The following is an 18,399-nucleotide window of genomic DNA, read 5'->3' as shown; positions in this document are numbered from 1 at the left end:
AAAAGCTATTAAATCTTGGAGATTAACGTTTACTATAAGCATCCTGGTAGCTTGACATTTGGGACAACACATCCTGCAGGGGTTGCTACTGCAGAGTTTCAACCACTAATGAATGGTTGGTTCTGTATTAAGACAGAAGTAACATTTATTTTGCTGGAAAATGTTAAATGCAACTTGCATCATTATTCCTTATCCTATTCAGAAGAATCAAAGATAATTTAACAATAGATTGATCCCTGCAAATGTGGCTATTGCATTGAAGAAAGGGATAGCTATGACAACTTCATTTTAACAGATATTCTTTGTAAACATCACCAATTATTCTAAGCCACAAGAACTTGAAAATAAAAGTGCCAATAAAGGAACCATGTACAAAGGTAATGCAATAGATGATTGAGTTGTGTCTGGATAACTGCTCAAGCATTTCAAAAAAGATATTATTTCACTAACTGCTTTGCTCTTCGTAATGCTTGAAACTTTTCAACGCCAGATTAGGAGTAAATTGCTTATAAGCAACTTCAATGGGTGAAAAGTTTTTAAGAAATTAATATATTGAGTCTTTCACTTGTCATGTAAAGCTCCAATACGTTATACATGCCTTCCAACTGTTAGAGTCAGGACTTCAATTCTATCTAGATGCAGTTCTACAATTATGTCAAGTGCACAAGTAATGCATTTAGCCAGTCTAAATTACATAATCATCAGTCAGAATTGTTCATTAATCTCAGCATACAGCGAGAGGAGCATGAAAAAGATAACATAAAGCCTACAAGGAGATATTATGTCGGAACAACATCAAAGAAAAGCTCATCATTTTCAGTTCTCAATGCAGACAAAATAACAGCAACAAGAATCAAGAAAAGGCTCCAAGTAAATCCCATAGCTGCTATTCCATACTTTAGACTTTTCTTGGTTTTCACCGAAACCTTAAAATTATCTTCGTAGTCTTCTCTGCATATTTTGCAAGCACTATTTTCTGTAACATCACCAGTGGATGACACTGATTCAGTGCCATCCGGCACAAGTTCTTCATTCAGAGTAAGGGTATGCTTGCCCAACAACATCACTTTCTCATTATTCCTTTTCTCTGCTACCTCGGATTTTAAGTTGTGAGTATGACTATCTCCATTTAATGATACCATTGGATTCAATTCCACTTTACCTGAACATGGACTTGCAAGAATCTGATTATGTTGTTGGTCAGGGCCTCCAGAGCTGACATTAGCTGAGTTTTGAAGAGAACGCATAAGCTTCCGTGGAGTTGTGTATATTTTTACATCATCAATGGTGAGCTGTGGCCGAGACCTCTGGAACACCATCAATATCATTACACGAAGTTTAAGTTTATGTCAACATAACACTGTTAATCAGAAAAATCATTATGCTTCAACTCGCATACCTGAGGACTAGGGGTAGTATCTCTTGTTACTGTGCTTGTGGCACTGCCCTGTATAAATCCAGAAAATGCCTCTGATTGTTCTTTATTTGTGACACCCAGGTTGCCTTTACTAGACAGCTCTAGCTCAGCTTTTGCATCACTACTTTCCGAGCAGGCTTTGATGAAAAAAACCGTCCTTCAGAGATATATCCACCCCACCACCATCATTGTTCCAGAGTCGCCTGTTAGTACGCCTACCACATTCAAAGTTACAAGAAGACTGCCCGACCGACAAAGGTGAATCAGTGAACACTTCATACTTAATGCAAGAATCGATAGTCTGCGACTCTGGAGAAGCAAATTCAGAATGAGAGCCACTGCCCCTGGTACCAAATGGACTCTTATCATTTCTCTTACGAAAATTTGTTTCAGGGATGGGGCTTGAAACAATTTCATGTCTAGAACCTTTCTGTCCAGATATCATCTTTGCAGTCTGTAATGCCTCAAACGCTGCACCCCTGACAAATGGCATGCGATCATTTTGACAATGCTCCATGACATCGACTACTTTAGCAAGTTCTGAAGAGATACTCCTTGGATCCACACACTTCATCAAGAAATTAACCATCTGAATGGCGGAGAGACGCTTCTGGGAATTACTCTCTGCAGCGCTGATGGATAAAATCTGTAAACCAGACCGCACAAGCGACCTTGCATAAGCTTCAGCTATCAGACCATTGTGTTTCACCAAAGCCATCACCAGGCCCATATGAGCATTCGTTTGGGTCACCTTCTCCTCCAGAGCCCCAGCAACTTTTAGACAAACATCATTAACCATATCATCCAAGGCAAACCTCCAGTTATTTGATTCCACAAGAGCCTTCAGACATAGCGCCGCGCCAGAGGCAGTACTTTCTTGTCGACCCATCAAGGAATCGGATAGAGGCTTACACAGAGAAGAAATTATTCTCGTCTTCTCATCATTTGGGGTTGAAGGATCAATCCCATACCGAGCAATTGCAGGGACAACTTTGGAGCAAGCTTGGTGCAGTGGAAAGGATCCTCCACTCGATGACAATGTGCGCATGATGGTGGACATGATGTTGCCAATCTGTGGCACGATGTTACGGCCATGAACTCTGGCCAGAACCTCATAGAGGGATATGGTGCATTCCCCAGAGGATGAGCCAGGCCCCTTGGTGTCGGAGACTTCAGCAAGGAAGTGAGGGATGGCCTTGGAATCCAAATCCTTGGCATAGGACTTTAGAGCTTTCATGGCAGATCTACGGCTGTCAGCATCCTTGTCGAGGTTTGCCAATTCTTGTCGAAGCAATGGACTAAGGCTTCTGCCCATTGACGAAGCTATGAGGCAAACACAAAGAGAATTAATTAATTGATTCAGTATAACCTTAAGTACTTCATCCTTCTGTTGTTAGCTGAAAAAGATGAGCATCTAAGAATGATCAAAGATATGAGATGGGTCATCAAGAATTCAGGGAGAAGAACAACAAAAGAAGCAATTCGGAAACAAGCAAGTTACACGTGAGCAACACATCTAAGTATCTAACTCAATAAATTGAACTGAGGATTACCTCAGTGGTCATTCCCCCCTGAATCATAACTAGAGGTTCAGGGTTCGAATTCTCGAGATTTCAGACCCATGTAATATATTACAGACGTGCTTCCCTCCCTTTCTCTCAAAGATTCAGCTCAAGAAGGGATTGCGCGGTCACTGAAGTCAATAACGAAACCAAGCCTTAATTTTTCCCTGTGCGCTCATGTTTAGCTCAATTAAACTTGAATTGTAAAGCATATGTAGATCAAAACTATTTTTTAGATTTAGTTATTAAAAACCAAAATTTATTGGTACAATAAAGTCATTAAAAACTTAGATCTTAACCTAACAACGAAAGTTGATATATATATATATATATATATATATATATATATATATATATATATATATATATATATATATATATATATATATATATATGAATTTTCTGAAACACATCAGTTTATGTTCCCATGGGTTTCCCAAACAAGATCTTCTTTCTTCTTCTTCAAAGCTGAGCTTGAGCAGAGCCCTGCTTGCGCTCGCTGGAGCTCAGCATTTTTGCAGCTTTAAATGGGATGGGACAGAGAAAGAAAAAAAAAAAAAACGGAAACTATCTTCGCAAATGGTTTTCAGATGTCTGATCTCTTCTCCTATTTAAAAAAATCCCATGCACAAACTGATGTATGAGAAATTGAGAGGGTAGATGAAACAAATAATTTGGGCTTCAATAGACCCAAGGATACTCAAACTTATACAAACCTAGATCTGGCAAAACAATGAATAACCAACAAAGAATAAATAACTATTTCTGTAAACTACTGACCTGATTTGGAGATCAAAAAAGAGCACAGAACTTGGTATCTTTTTTTCTGTTAATTGATCATAACTTATCTTCAGTTTTGGTGCTCAGATTTGTGGATTGTGGGAAGAGGAATAGCTGAGGAGACAACGGAGAGATGGAATTAGGGTGCTTCAGATCTGGGTAAAAAGGGGTTGAGAAGAATTCAAACGAGATGGGTAAGAAGTGAGGAAGCAATTTATGAGGGCTAGCTGGGTTTTAATTTAGAAAAAGAGGAGGAGGGAAGGTCCAGGTTTGGTATCCGAGGGAGGGTACCATGGCATTTGAATTTTGGCCACGAAATTACCCCGCCATCCCCTGTCTGAAAAGCGCCGATATTTTCCAAACCGTTGACTTGGAAATTTCCAGCTGGTAATTTTCATCGGACCTTCCGATTCGTGCGCTTGACATGATCTTAGATCAGGACCCGCAGGAAACGTTCTTCGGATTCTCCATATAATTCCCACGTTGGCTTGTTTCTTAATCACAACTCGGCCACAGAAATTTCACTGGGATACTCAAAAGCATTTTTATTTTTATTTTAAGATAAACATGTTGATATCTTTTCAAATGTCCTTTGCACAAGAAAAATGGTGCTAGACTTGGATCCACTCATCATTTGTCATTCAAACATGTCTCATGTGCAAAATTATTAGGTATGTTTGAGTGTCGAAATTCTTTTAGCATGATGGAATATTAATGCTAATAAAACATCCGGCATTGCAAGAACCATACTGATTGCATAGATTCAATATGTATAGACTGTTATGTACTTATATCCAAATAATCTAAAAATAATTCCTTCCATATAATAGAGTAATATATAAAATTGTAAATGATGCTTGATAATTAGATAGTTGGTCGAAACAGAGCAAATGCAACCTATATTAAAACTAATACCCCAATAGATAATTGGATAATCATTTATATTTACATTCATGAATATATATTCCATCGTTTCCTTATAGAAATCTCATACAACTTTTTTTTTGATAAAATAAAATTTCATACATGTTTAGCATAATAAATGTACTTCATACTCATATTTTGCATGCCATAATATTTGCATACTATATTTTTGCTTCAAATGTAATATGCAGCTTAGATATAATTAGAATCTAGTATTTCTATAGAAACTATAGCAGTTGATTCTTAAAGAACCATAATGTAGAGAATTAACATGTTTAGTTATTCAGCTAGAAGGTTCATCACTTCGAATTTATTTATGCCCAAAAAAAGTTGGGGAAAAATATAAATTTTAATAACATAATAAACTTATCAAACATTTGATTATGGATTTGAATTGATCAGATATGATCCTAACCCAACCCTTTTATATCCTTGCTAATATAGTAAGATGAAAAGCGATATTACTCTCCTTACAATATATTCTATAATATCTTTTGTTATCATTGTCATTTTGACTCGCCTAGCTAGTTCAAAACTTTTTGATAAGTTTTGAGTCAACAAAAACATGCAAAAAAGAAATCACATTTCAACTCCAAATAGCAATCAAAAGAAGGTCGCTAGATACGCACTTTATGGATAACTTGCCTTCATCTCAAAAGGAAGCTCCCTTTTCTTCCTCTCCTTGAGAGAGAGAGAGAAAAAAAAATGAAGGGAGGCTTATGTTACTCGAGCATAAGTATTTTGGATGCATCACCCGGGATTCAAACCATCATTGGTTACTAAGCATAGAGGTGTAAGTGTGTGACCATAGGGACAAGCATGAATTTACCAAGAGAAAGCTTTTATCACCTACCAACACTAAAGTTCTTTATAACAATATCATTGCCATTATTTTTTAAATGATGCGAAGAAGGCACTCTCTTTTTTTGGTTAATATTATCATACACTAGCATTTAGCATGTGTGATGCACATGAACAATCTAATTTGGTGTCTATAATAAATATTATGATCTTTAAAATGAATGGAGGAACAAAGATGTCCCAATCTTCAATGCAATTTTTTCAAGACAAATGAAGAATAAAGAATAAAGGAGAAGAGGTTTGCAGCCAAATTTAGACTACTTAAGTTAGAGATTGGCTACTTTGCTTAGAAATGATTTATCCATCTTGTATGCAGAAAATGATGAACTACAAAAATATCTTGTTTCTTCATAATTTGCAAGATGATATGTAAATCAAGTTACCTTAATTGTAAGCAATCTAGTTTAGATTTACTTATTTGTTGATAATAATACGAGTTCGACTGAGATACAAATTCTTTGTTGTTGAGCCCAATGGTAAATGAAGAGTGTTTTTCTTTTTTTTCTTTTTTTTTTGTGTGTGTATCTATCAAGTGGAGGGTCATTTTGAAGTTTTAAGGGGGAGGGCAAGGATAACCAATGTGGAGAAGGTGGACTCCAAGATCAGGGAACTTCTTTTTCACTATTATTATTCATAGCTACATACATTTGTGTATGACTATTATTAGATGGGGCAGCTCCTATTTTCTCTCCTATTAAGTAATGGATGCAAGCATGGTGGGCGCCACGATAGAGAGAAGTTAGGGATTAAGATGCACCCCTAGAGAGTTCCAATTATATGGTAATATATAGTTATTTATAGCACAATGAGACTCATCCATCAACATATAATGCACCAGCTTGAAGCCTTTATTTATAAATAAATATTTCATATATCTTCTTTTATGAATAAATTTATTTTTTAAATAATTCTTAATTATTATAGAACTAGTAGTAACAAATAAAGATATTTAAGCATCTTTATCTTATACTGTAGCTAATGTTAGACATATGTGATCGAATCTAGTAGAAGGAAGAATTTGCTCAAACTATTCAACTCAACGCTCTCAAAAAGATTTGGAAAAAGAAGATAATTTGATGAACGCAGGTTCTAGGACTCCTTTTCTTTTATTGATGAATAATAAATTGAGATACATCGCTTCTATTTATGCTAGTAAGATACGTCCTTACATAATTCAGGTTGAATTTATCTTTTAGTTCAAATAGGACTCTACTTTTCCAAGATAGGCATGATTAGTAAAAATTGAGAATGGTGGATCACAGCTTTTATATCAACTTTGCTTTTAGCTACTCCACTTAATTCATTCCTAATTACGATATATACCCAATCAGAGTCTTTCTTACAAAAAAAAAATAGTTTGACCAACTTTAAAGATGGCACTACGAGCTTAAAAAATTATCTGGCTTTTTTTAACGACCATCTCATTCAAGCATTATATGGCCAAGTTATGGCTTCTAAAAATTTAGCTCGAGATTTAGCTTTTTCATATAGTGGATCTTGCTCTGAAATCTTGTACAGTCTTATCTATAGTAGCAAAAGTAGTTCGCATCGAGTATAATAATCCTTCTTGATCAATATAAGTTGTAGGACAAGTATAGATAGTGAGGGCACCTTATTATTAGAGAAATTTACTATTAATGTTAGTTGACAAATATTCTCCAATTTTAGGAGGTGCATTCATTTTGTCTCTCTCTCTTTTGCATTGAGATTTAGATTGGATACATTTAGAGCCGTAGATATATTTGTTATATTTTTGTATATGCGAGTGGCTATAAAAGTGAAAAAAATGAAAGCATTCTCAATCCGTCTGTTCTCCAGCCTCCACATCGTACAGGGGAGAAGCGAGAGATGTGGAGGTCCAAAGCGGCTAGGGTTTTCCTTCTCCAATCCTCCTCCTTCTCCGTTCGAAGATTTCCTCGTCCGTTGCTTTCCCAATGCCCTTCCAAAACCCTAACCCAAATCCCACCTCCAACCCCGTTTCCATCCAAATGGATCTTTCCCACCAGATCGCTCCACCAAAACCCTAGATTCTTCTCATCCGGCAGCGACACGGAGTCCCGAGAGAAGATTGGAAAAGTCTCTACCTTTGATTTTGTGGAGTCAGGTGAGTCCGCGGTCGATCAAAATTCGGTTTTTGGCGATGAATCCGACGCTATTCCTTTGGATTCCAATCCCGGCTTGGTTTCGGGGGAATCAGAAAGTTCTTCGTTGGATTTTGGTGTGGTCAAGGAGAATGGCGAGGTTGAAGGAGAGAGCAGCCTGAGTTCTTTGTGGGAAGAAAGTGTCCGTGGTGACGATTCCGCGGATATATTTACGCCGGATGACACACTAGGAGGAGCTGAAGATGGGGTTGCAGAGATCGACATCGAGCAAGTCGAGAAGGTTCAATCTCTTCTCCAAAGTACTTCGCAAGAGCAATTAAAATCGGGCTTAAACAAGATGGATTTGAGTTTGAGCGAAGGGTTTGTGGCTAGGGTTCTGCAAACTCCACTTGTTTCAGCAGAAAATTTATTTGGTTTCTTCAGTTGGGCTTCGAGGAATGATAAATCGGTGAAAAGTTCGAGGAATTTGGAACTCCTTGTCAGAGGAGTTAGCAGTTGTGCTGATCTTAGCAAGATGGAAGCTTACATGTTGTGGGATTTGGTTAAGGAGATTGGATGTGAGATGGGATTGCTAAATACTCAAACTCTTAACCAGTTGATCGCCATTTTCTGGAAGCTAGGGAAGGCCAGAGCTGGTCTCGAGGTTTTCGACAAGTTTGATGAGTTCGGCTGTAATCCAGATGCTAACACTTACTACTTTACAATTGAAGCACTTGGCAGGCGATCCATGTTTGATACTGCTTGGCCTGTTTGTCAGAGGATGCTAAATTCAGGAAGCCTTCCTGATGGCGAGAAGGTCGGAAAGATCATTACTTTCTTCTGCAGGGGAAAGAAGGCGAAAGAAGCGCACTCGGTGTATCTGAAGGCAAAAGAGAATAAGATATATCCACCGAGATCTTGCTTGGAGGTATTGGTTGGTGGCCTATCTAGCAATGATGAAACCATTTTTATAGCTCTAGAATTACTAGAGGAATACTCGGGGGAGTCTCTCAAGTATGCAAATAGACCTTTTGCTTCAGTTGTTCAGGGCTTATGCAGGACTAAAAATCTGCATGAAGCAAAGAAACTGTTAATGAGAATGGTTAATTCAGGGCCTGCACCTGGAAATGCCGTGTTCAATTATGTTATCACTGCGCTATCTAAAGGAGGAGAAATGGAGGATGCGATAGCTTTGACGAAAGTAATGGAGCGTAGAGGACTGAGGCCAGATGTTTATACATACAGTGTCATCATGAGTGGCTTTGCAAAGGGTGGCCTGATGGATGAGGCCTATAAGATCTTCTGTGAAGCCAAAAAAAGGCATCCTAAGCTGAGTCCTGTCACCTACCACATACTTATTCGTGGTTATTGCCAGATGGAGGAGTTTGAGAAGGCACTTGAATGCATGAAGGAGATGAAGGAAGATGGGTTACAGCCAAACACAGATGAGTATAATAAAATGATACAGTCGTTGTGCCTCAAGGCTTTGGACTGGCGCACGGCAGAGAAGCTTTTGGCAGAGATGAAAGAGAGTGGTCTGCACCTTAAGGGGATTACGCGCGGCCTTATAGCAGCCATTAAAGAACTAGAAGAGGAGGAGATACAGTCAAAAGGACGAAGCCTTCAAGCGTAACTCGTCGTGGGATAGTCTAGGTCATTATGAGCCGAGGCAGCTGGAGTTAAATCCTGCTTTTATTCCTTTTTCAAGCTGAGAAAGAGTATTAGCTGTTTTGGTAAAATACAAAATCAATCTTTGGGCTGGAGTTGGAAATACTGAGCTAATTAGAAGCATCTTCTCTTTGGGATTTATTCTGTTTCAAATGTTTTCTTCTATATTATCACAATGGGTGTGTCCAAACATTGTTTTACTTTGTGTTTTCCAAATTCAGAAATTGCTGTTTTTTATTCACATTTTGTGTGTATTGTTGACTTAAGTAGTAATTAAAATATATTTATGATCGCATGAACACTCAAAAGACACTGGATGCTTAGTATCAAACATCTAAAAGTCTGAAACAAGCTATTTTTCACTCCATTGCTGCAATGCTGTAACAGAATTGCAAGATAATGATTGTGCTTGCTAATGATATTGATATTTCAGTGGCCATGCCAGCCAGAGGTCTTGATGCTGAGGTAATCACGTTTTCTTTTTTAGCTTCCAAAACCTCTGCTTTGGCGTGAATATTTTGTGATTTCTGAGTTCTTGAATAGAAATGCCCTATTTTCTTTAATCAGAGATTGGCTTCTAACAGATGATGAGTTGGATCCTTTGTATGATTGCTCTTTGATGAACCACACATGATTAGGTACACCATTGGAGAATAATGAGCATATAATCATCTGAAAAAGTAATCAACTCCCAATCATGCCCTTTCAGAAATTTATCATATTGCAATTCTGTGTTTAAATGCTAATTTAATTCAAGATTCATTCGTATGCTGATAAAAATATCCAGGTGTGGACAGTGAATCCCCTATGTTCATCTGGGAAGAATGCTGCAAATTCTACGAAATTTCTAGATTATCCAATCCAAAGTGCATACGTTATTGATGATGTTTGGTTCGGTAAGAGTTCATTTCTGAATAGAATGCAATCAACTTTTCTCCCCTCCCTTTTAGGAGAGTAAACTACCAACATTTATGTATTAAGAGTACCACTTGAAAATACTAGATTCTTTGCGGATACTCTAGCATAGTTGTTCATGTCTATTTTACACTATTGGAAGTGCATTATCTCAATGCTCCTGCCAAGAAGGCTGTTTTTAGAAAATCCTAGTAAAGATGACATGCACTTTCTGTTACTTCATTCACCCGACAAAAACAAGACGTAGAGCATCATCAAGAAGAAAAAGAAGAAGAAGAAGACCCCTTGCGTGTCATCAATGAGAAATCCTTCTCTGAGAAATGACAAATCTTTAAAAGTGTCTTGGTTTCATCCAATGGCCAAGGGCATAGCAGGCCTTTACTTTGGGAGTCCACCTCTACTTAGGAAGGAGGGGTATGGCGTTGGAGCAATATTGGGTGTTCAATTTTAAGGCTGTACCCAGAATCCTAGTTAGTGGGATGAGACGAGTAAGGGCCTCGCCCTTTCCCGGCTGGTGTGGAGGCAAATAGGGAGAGCAGAGATATCAAGAAAAAAAAGAAGAAAGAAATTAATGACCAAAAAAGATGGTGACCTGGTCCTTGAGGAAAGGACGGGTGCCCGATTCGCTAGATGGAGAGCTGACCGTAGGAACATGGAGGAGGATGGGTTATGTAGGAGAAGAGAACACGGAAAGATGCCGGAGTCGTTCTCACGCTCGCTGAGGAGAGGGCAGCGGTTTCGGATTGTTATCTTTCACTCGAAACGATGATCGATCTTTGTCCACGATTCGACCATTGGATCGCTCCATGCACAGATCTAAAAACATTCCGAATTCTCTCATTCACTGCTTGCACGGATCTCAAAATAACCATTTGGCGATCCAATGGTGGATTCGCACGAAGGTAGGTGATTCCTTCTTCCATGCGAAAGATGCAATCCCTGTCCAACGGGATGGTCTTCGGGTTCTACTATTTGTTATTTATACAGCACCACATGGGGTGAGGCGTGGTCCCGTTGACAAAGAATGCATGGTAGGTGGGTTGGGCTGGGCTGGGCTGGGCTGGGCTGGGCTGGGCTGCCTCTCCATGTGTTCGGGCTTAGCTTGTGATCGTAAACCCAGTCTACCGTTTTCGTGCCTCTCCATGGGCTGGGCTTAGCATGTGTTCCGCATTTCTCTCTCCCCGCTAACTAGGACTTTGGAGAGTCTTGCCGCCGCTTTGCCTCCAGACCCAGTTCTAGCTCTAGTATTCCTCCTCCCCTTCCCTTTACAATAAAAAATATTCCTCCTCCCCTTCAATTCGTAAAAAATTTTATTGGACTGACGTGCTCCGTGTCAATACCAATTTATTATTATAACTTGGCTTGATTTGGGCCTTACTCGACCCAGCTTAAACTGATACACCTGGTTAAATAGACGTAATTGTGCTTGCTATCGAGCAGCAGGACTAAAAATCGCTGTAATTAAGTATACAAAACAGTAGCTGACGCATGAAAGAAGATAGAACTGCAAACATATTAATTATTATGAAATCACGGGGCCTACACAAGCATAGGAACAAAAAAGAGGATAAACTTAAACCACATCTTGGACCAGATCCAAAGTTAAACGACTGAACCCCAAAGTTTTGCATGACATGTTAAACAAGAACAACGTAAGTAACATAAATGGAGGACATCCACGGCAAGCTATCGATAGAAAGCTTTGTAACTGGCAATGTGGTCAGACCGGTCTACTGCCTCGAGCTTCGCTCCTCTTGGATTGTGCAGATGGCCTTCTGCACTCAATTTGAACCAAACGAGAAGGCAGCAAAAACCATTAAAAGAGCTGTTAGGATGTGCATCATAAACTAATTCATGTGGTAACGTTCTACTACCTTATTTTTGCCGCTCTTATTGGGACGAAGGGTGTACTCAGTCATGACCCAAGTCCTGGGGCCATCTCCTCGTGGAATAAACTTGAACGCCTGCCTGTACATAACAGCATTGCTCCCATGTCCATCTGCTATTTCTCTGCCGAAGCGCTGCCAGTAGCCAATACCATCGGCGACTTGCCGCTTTTTCGGTCTTGAGGTTCTCGGCGCACTCAACGTAGTAATAAGATACACCTGAGCTGCCATGCGTGCACCCACCTACAAGAAAAGCTAGTGAAGAAGATTGCGGGGCAGCAGAAACAGAGTATCGATGCAGTCAGGAAGATTACCATGTAGTAGATCGGGCCGGCAATGGTAAGGATTGCGAACTGGATCAATCGCTCCCCACGACGACCGCTCGTGACCATGAGTGTAGTCGAGGAGGAACCTAAGAATCTCTTGATCGTTGAAGGGCATGCTCTGTTTCTTTGCCTATCTCTACAATGCTTGATGGAGAAATCGTGAAGGCCATGGCGGTTTTTAACAGCGAGGACAGGAGCCTCTGGGCTTGTCTCTCCCTGGGGAGAGGGAAATCCTGTGAGGAAGGGGCTTTGCTCTCCCCGGGGAGATGGAATGAGGGTGGTCGCTAGAGATGGAATGGCAGTCTCTGTTTATCGAGGAGGAGAGCAGTAGCTAGAAGTGGTCATCAGTGATGAGTTGGATTAAGGGTCTTGCCTCCTCCTTTGGAGTTGGGGAGTTGGGTTGGGGGTGGGGACTGGGGAGGGGGAGGGGTTGGGGGCGGCAAGAGATGACACCCGGGTCCTTGAGGAGAGGGCAGGGTGGTGCTAAGAGGGAGGCGCGCTCGCTAGCCAGAGAGGCGACCCCGTTCCTTAGATAAAGAGGATGGATTTTGTATGAGAAGAGGGATACGAGTCCCTCACTGTGAAGTGGGGTCGGGGGATGACCGGGTTAGAGGAGCCCTCCTTGTTCCAATATGTACAGTTATTATATATGAGTTTCTCCTGGCATATGTTTAATTTCATATTGATTATTTGCCCAATAAATATTAAATACTTATATAGGATCAAAAAATTTAAATAATACCGTACATAAGTTTTAGATACTTATACAAAATCAAAAAATATAAATAACATCTTCCTAAATAATAACTTGCGGTACGAGCCCTGATATGTTGCACACAATACCCCACCTGGCCTTCCCCACTCAGTGAGAGTGGGAAGAAAGTTACGCACCCGGGTCCCAGATCCACGTCCTTCTGAGGAAGAAAAAGGAGGAGCATACACGCCTACTCTGAACCTCACTCCTCAGAGAGAGTTGAGAAGACTTCGGCACATCACGATCCATCTAAGGAAGAAAAAGAAGGGTATACACGGGCCTATTCTGAAATAAAATCCACCTCTTTGATGCTTTCGTCACAGTTCCTCTGCCACCAACAGGGAGACCAACTCCCCTCTTCCCCAAGGAGAAGGGCTGCAGCTTGGTGCTCTGGATGAACGTGGGCGGCAGAATTCAAAAGACAACCACTCATCCAACCTAGTCATCCTCATTCCCCTTCCTTGAGGAGATTGGAATGCCTAGATATGTTTTTGATGCGAAGATGGGGAACGGGGAGGCCCTTGTTTTATTATATATGTTTTTGATGCGAAGATGGGGAGTCCATCACCAAGGAAGGGGAAAGCCTTTGCTACCACAAATAAGCTCTCATAAAGCCTACGTTCCCCCTCCTCCCCTTCCATCCATAAAAAGAACCGGAAGCTCCTGCAGGAAAGCAAAGATGGAGGGCCTTCCCCCTGGTGTTCGCTTCCAGCCTACTGATCAAGAGATAGTGCTCTACCTCTGCTATTATGCCGTTTTTTGCCAGCCTCTTGACAATGGATTCATTATGAACGGGGACCTCAGATATTTTCAGGTCGAGCAACCCCAAGGTAAATTCCATACAGAGCCAGCATTCACCCCAATATTCATTTGATTCGCAAACGCCTAACTCTTCCTCGATGTGGCTCCTGTAGATGTTCGCAGTTTGGGGAGACTGTACTACTACACACCGTGCTTCTACAGGCCGGTGCGGGGTCGGCCGACTCGAGATCGGCGCACCGTCGACGGGAAGGGCCGCTGGAAATCTACTGATGGACAAAAGACCATCTATCAGAGTAGCGAGATTGTGGGGTACAAGCAGGATTTCAGATTTCGCCGACTGACAGCTTCTGGAGGAGAGGTCTCAACAACTTGGGTCATGACTGAGTACACCCTTCATTCCAACAAGAGCAACAACAACAACATGGTAATTTCTCTGGTTTCATTTTTATTTTTCTATGTTTTATATTTTCATTTTCATTTTCTTTAGTTTTTGGGAACAATATATTTATTATGCTGCGATATATGAGACGGTGTCGTACCACTTGAACTGAACTCAAGAAGCTCAACTACTTATGCGGCAGGTCAGTGCTGATTTTTTTTCCTTCTTTGCATAAGCACAGATTGCTGTATGCGTGCTGCGTAACACAAGAGAAAGCCAAGGCCGAGGGACCACCCAATTCGAAGCTGTTTGAGCTCTATCAGATTGCAAGCCTGGAGGCGATTGTTATGTGTTTCGTTGTATCTTTGGAACAGTTTATGTACTGTTTGCTTTTTCTTCTTTTTGTCCTTCTACGTGTCCAGATAAGCATATGGCCCGCATCTATCAGGCTCCATAAGTATGGTGTATGCTTGTTCCTTTTGCTATGATAGATAATGTGAAGCTTTTGCTCCAGGCTTCGATTTCCTGCAGCATTGGCAATTGTTCTATTTGTGGATGTAGGGTTGCTTGAGAATAATTTTTACCTTTTCCCATCAAAAGTAGCCTTTGCTGACTTCCTATTTATGGATTTCCATGCTTCCTGCTCGGTTGTTCTTGTGATAGATAATTTTGTCCTCTTCCTATGTTTTGAGAGTACTTCATCCACGGTTTCTGTACTAGATTATAGCTAATTTTTCTTTTCCTGCCTATTTTCTTATTGAGAGAGGAGGCGTCAATATGTCCTATCAGGACACGGGGCGTGACTATTCCCACTCCAACGAATGAAAGGCTTGGAATATCGAGCGGAAAATGACGTCTCCCTGAATCCCCTGGTGAGAACACAGAATACATCCAAGCAAGAAATATGTAATGACATGGAGCAGTAATATGAGTTCTTTGCATCGATATCACCTGCTTATGAATTTCTAATAAGGGAAGTACAGGACATCTGGCTATAAGCATAGCATACACTTGAGAAAACACCACGCGGAACACAATGGGGAAACAAATTGGCTGATAGAAATTCAGACCCATAGATTCTAGGTAGCTGTAATTCTTAGAAAATCTCATGATAGCCTAAAGACAGAGTACCCAAAGGAACAAATTGCCTCGTGTATTTGCTAACAGAACTTCTGGAATACCTGCAAGGCTATCAAGATCATTCTAAGCAATCCTTGAAGATTTATATAAAAGATTCTAGAGATGGAAAGATCGGGCCCTTTCTTCTGAGAAACACAGCATAACAAATTTATGAACGCAGAGGTCGAACAGAGATTCCAATGTTTGTCTGCTTCATTCATGGAGGCATCCTGTTTAGGAAGACAAGATAATAAAACCTGAAGGTAAAGCAAAATGAATTTCCAAGAGCTTGCTTCCATGATTGGCTTCATACTGCGATCCCAGAGGACCTTATAGATTTCTGAAGAATGGTTGTACTCACCTTCATATTACCTTTCACAGGACCTTATAGATTTAGATAACAGAGTTGATTTTTCTCATAGGACCCTCTAACTCAACGGAGCGTGGAGAATAGTTTTCTTATTGATTTATAGATTTCTGATATAAGGAGTGTTGTACGCATCAACTTGAAGAATGGCTGCAAATGGAGGATCTAGAACACCCACAAGATCCCCTCGCAGAGTACCACTTGCCATATAATCGGCTGCTTGATTAGCCTCATATAGACATGAGAGATGTAACACACCATCCTCGAAGCTTTCCAAGATAAAACGTGAGGATTCATGGAGGCGTGCGTTTAGTCTCATATCGGTTATTTGCTGGGTAGATATTGGGTACTATACAGAATCAAGGAATCCAAATAATATCTTATGGCTAGCCATTTTGGGTAAGGTCCTGGGTTGTTATGAATAATATCGCAGCAGATCCGGCCCATAACTTACGTGGATTGGGGGACACTGCCACATGGATCCATTGGGGCTGACCACGGGCTGATCATGGTGTTTGTGATTAGATTTGAATCCTTAGTCTGACGAAAACGCCAGGGCTTGAAACGGAGGAGTATGTAAGGATCCGTGCAGGCGTGTATTTAGTTCTATATCAGTTATTCGTTGGGTAGATCTTGAGTACTTATACAGGATCAAGAAATCTAAATAATACCTTCTGGCTAGCCATTTTGGGTAAGGTGCTGGGCTGTTATATAAAATATCCGACCCAACGGGATTATATTTAATTTTGCATGTGAAGAAAGTATTAAGCCAAGAAATTACCGTAACAGAGTCACCTTTAAGCGATACATGCTCGGTGCATAACTCCTTATAACTTTGCTTGATTTGGGCCTTACTCCACCCAGCCCAAACTGATTCTCTGGTTAACCAGACGGAATTATGCTTGTTATTGAGCAGTAGGACTAAAAATCGTTGTAATTAAGGATACAAAACAATACCTGCCGCATGAAAGAAGATAGAACTGCAAACATATTAATTATTGCGAAATCGCAGGGGATACACAACTATAGAAAAAAAAAAGAGATAAACTTAAACGACATCTTGGACTAGATCCAACGACTGAACCCCAAAGTTTTGCATGACATGTTAAACAAGAACAACATAAGTAACATAAATGGAGGACATCCACGGCAAGATGTCGATAGAAAGCTCTATAACTGGCAATGTGGTCAGACCGGTCTACTGCCTCGAGCTTCCCTGCTCTTGGATTGCGCAGATGGCCTTCTGCACCCAATTGAAGCCAAACGAAAAGGCTGCATCAACCATTAAAAGAGCTGTTAGGATGTGCATCATAAACTAATTCATGCGGTAACCTTCTACTACCTTACTTTTGCCGCTCTTATTGGGATGAAGGGTGTCCTCAGTCATGACCCATGTAGTATCGATGTAGTCAAGAAGATTACGATGTAGTAGATTGGGCCCGAAATGGTATGAAAAGGTCGCAACAACTTGGGTCATGACTGAGTACACCCTTCATTCCAACAGAAGCAACAACAACACCATGGTAATGTCAGTTGCTCGCTCTGTCATCAAGCTTGATTGGGATTGGATTTGAGATATTAGAGATTACAAGGGTTCTAGCCAGAAAGGATTCATCCCAACTAGGACTTGGGACAGTCTTGCCGCGACTTTGCTCCAGACCCAGTTCCAGCTCTAGCATTCCTCCTCTCCTTCCCATTACAATAAAAAATATTCTCTCTCCCCTTCAATTAATAAAACTTTCTGGGACTAACGGGCTCCGTGTCAATAGCCATTTATTACAGTAACCTTGCCTGATTTGGGCCTTACGCCACGCAGCCCAAACTGATACTCCTGGTTAATTAGACGGAATTGTGCTTGCCATCGAGCAGTAGGACTAAAAATCGCTGTAATTAAGTACACAAAACAATAGCTGCTGCATGAAAGGAGATAGAACTGCAAACATATTAATTATTACGAAATCACAGGGGATACACAACCGTAGACAAAAAAAAAAAACAGATAAACTTAAACCACATCTTGGACCAGATCCAACGACCGAACCCCAAAGTTTTGCATGACATGTTAAACAAGAACAACGTAAGTAACATAAATGGAGGACATCGACGGCAAGATATCGATAGAAAGCTTTATAACTGGCAATGTGGTCAGACCGGTCTACTGCCTCGAGCTTCCTTCCTCTTGGATTGCGCAGATGGCCTTCTGCACTCAATTTGAACCAAACGAAAAGGCAGCATCACCGATTAAAAGAGCTGTTAGGATGGTGCATCATAAACTAATTCATGTGGTAACGTTCTACTACCTTAGTTTTGCCGCTCTTATTGGGATGAAGGGTGTACTCAGTCAAGACCCATGTCCTGGAGTTGGGGAGTTGGGTTGGGGGTGGGGTGGGGAGGGGGAGGGGTTGGGGGCGGCAAGAGATGACACCCGGGTCCTCGAGGAGAGGGTGGATTTTGTATGAGAAGAGGGTGGATTTTGTATGAGAAGAGGGATACGAGTCCCTCACTGTGAAGTGGGGTCGGGGGATGACCGGGTTAGAGGAGAGGGAAGGGTGGTGTTAGAGGGGGCGGCAAGAGATGACACCCGGGTCCTTGAGGAGA

General features: G+C 40.8%; 2 protein-coding genes across 2 annotated transcripts; one reads left to right on the top strand and one right to left on the bottom strand.

The window, feature by feature from the left end:
* Positions 1-650: 650 nt before the first annotated feature.
* LOC103720561 (protein SINE1) lies at positions 651-3,972 on the bottom strand. The gene is given in 5 exon segments (XM_039129545.1): positions 651-1,307; positions 1,400-1,567; positions 1,569-2,740; positions 2,971-3,110; positions 3,760-3,972. Coding segments are annotated over 3 exon segments (1,860 nt in total). The 5' UTR covers positions 2,733-2,740; positions 2,971-3,110; positions 3,760-3,972; the 3' UTR covers positions 651-779.
* A 3,370-nt stretch (positions 3,973-7,342) lies between these two features.
* On the top strand, positions 7,343-9,534 carry LOC103720570 (pentatricopeptide repeat-containing protein At3g02650, mitochondrial). The gene has a single exon (XM_026809801.2). The coding sequence runs from the start codon at positions 7,393-7,395 to the stop codon at positions 9,256-9,258; it is 1,866 nt and encodes a 621-aa protein (XP_026665602.2). The 5' UTR covers positions 7,343-7,392; the 3' UTR covers positions 9,259-9,534.
* The last annotated feature ends 8,865 nt before the right edge of the window (positions 9,535-18,399 follow it).

This window comes from Phoenix dactylifera, chromosome 8, assembly GCF_009389715.1.
Source record: "Phoenix dactylifera cultivar Barhee BC4 chromosome 8, palm_55x_up_171113_PBpolish2nd_filt_p, whole genome shotgun sequence".
Lineage (NCBI taxonomy): Eukaryota > Viridiplantae > Streptophyta > Magnoliopsida > Arecales > Arecaceae > Phoenix > Phoenix dactylifera.
This window is presented reverse-complemented; position numbering and strand designations above follow the sequence as displayed.

Bases quoted from the DNA above. Each gene is read 5' to 3' on its own strand.
- LOC103720570 (XM_026809801.2), top strand. From the start codon at position 7,393: ATGTGGAGGTCCAAAGCGGCTAGGGTTTTCCTTCTCCAATCCTCCTCC.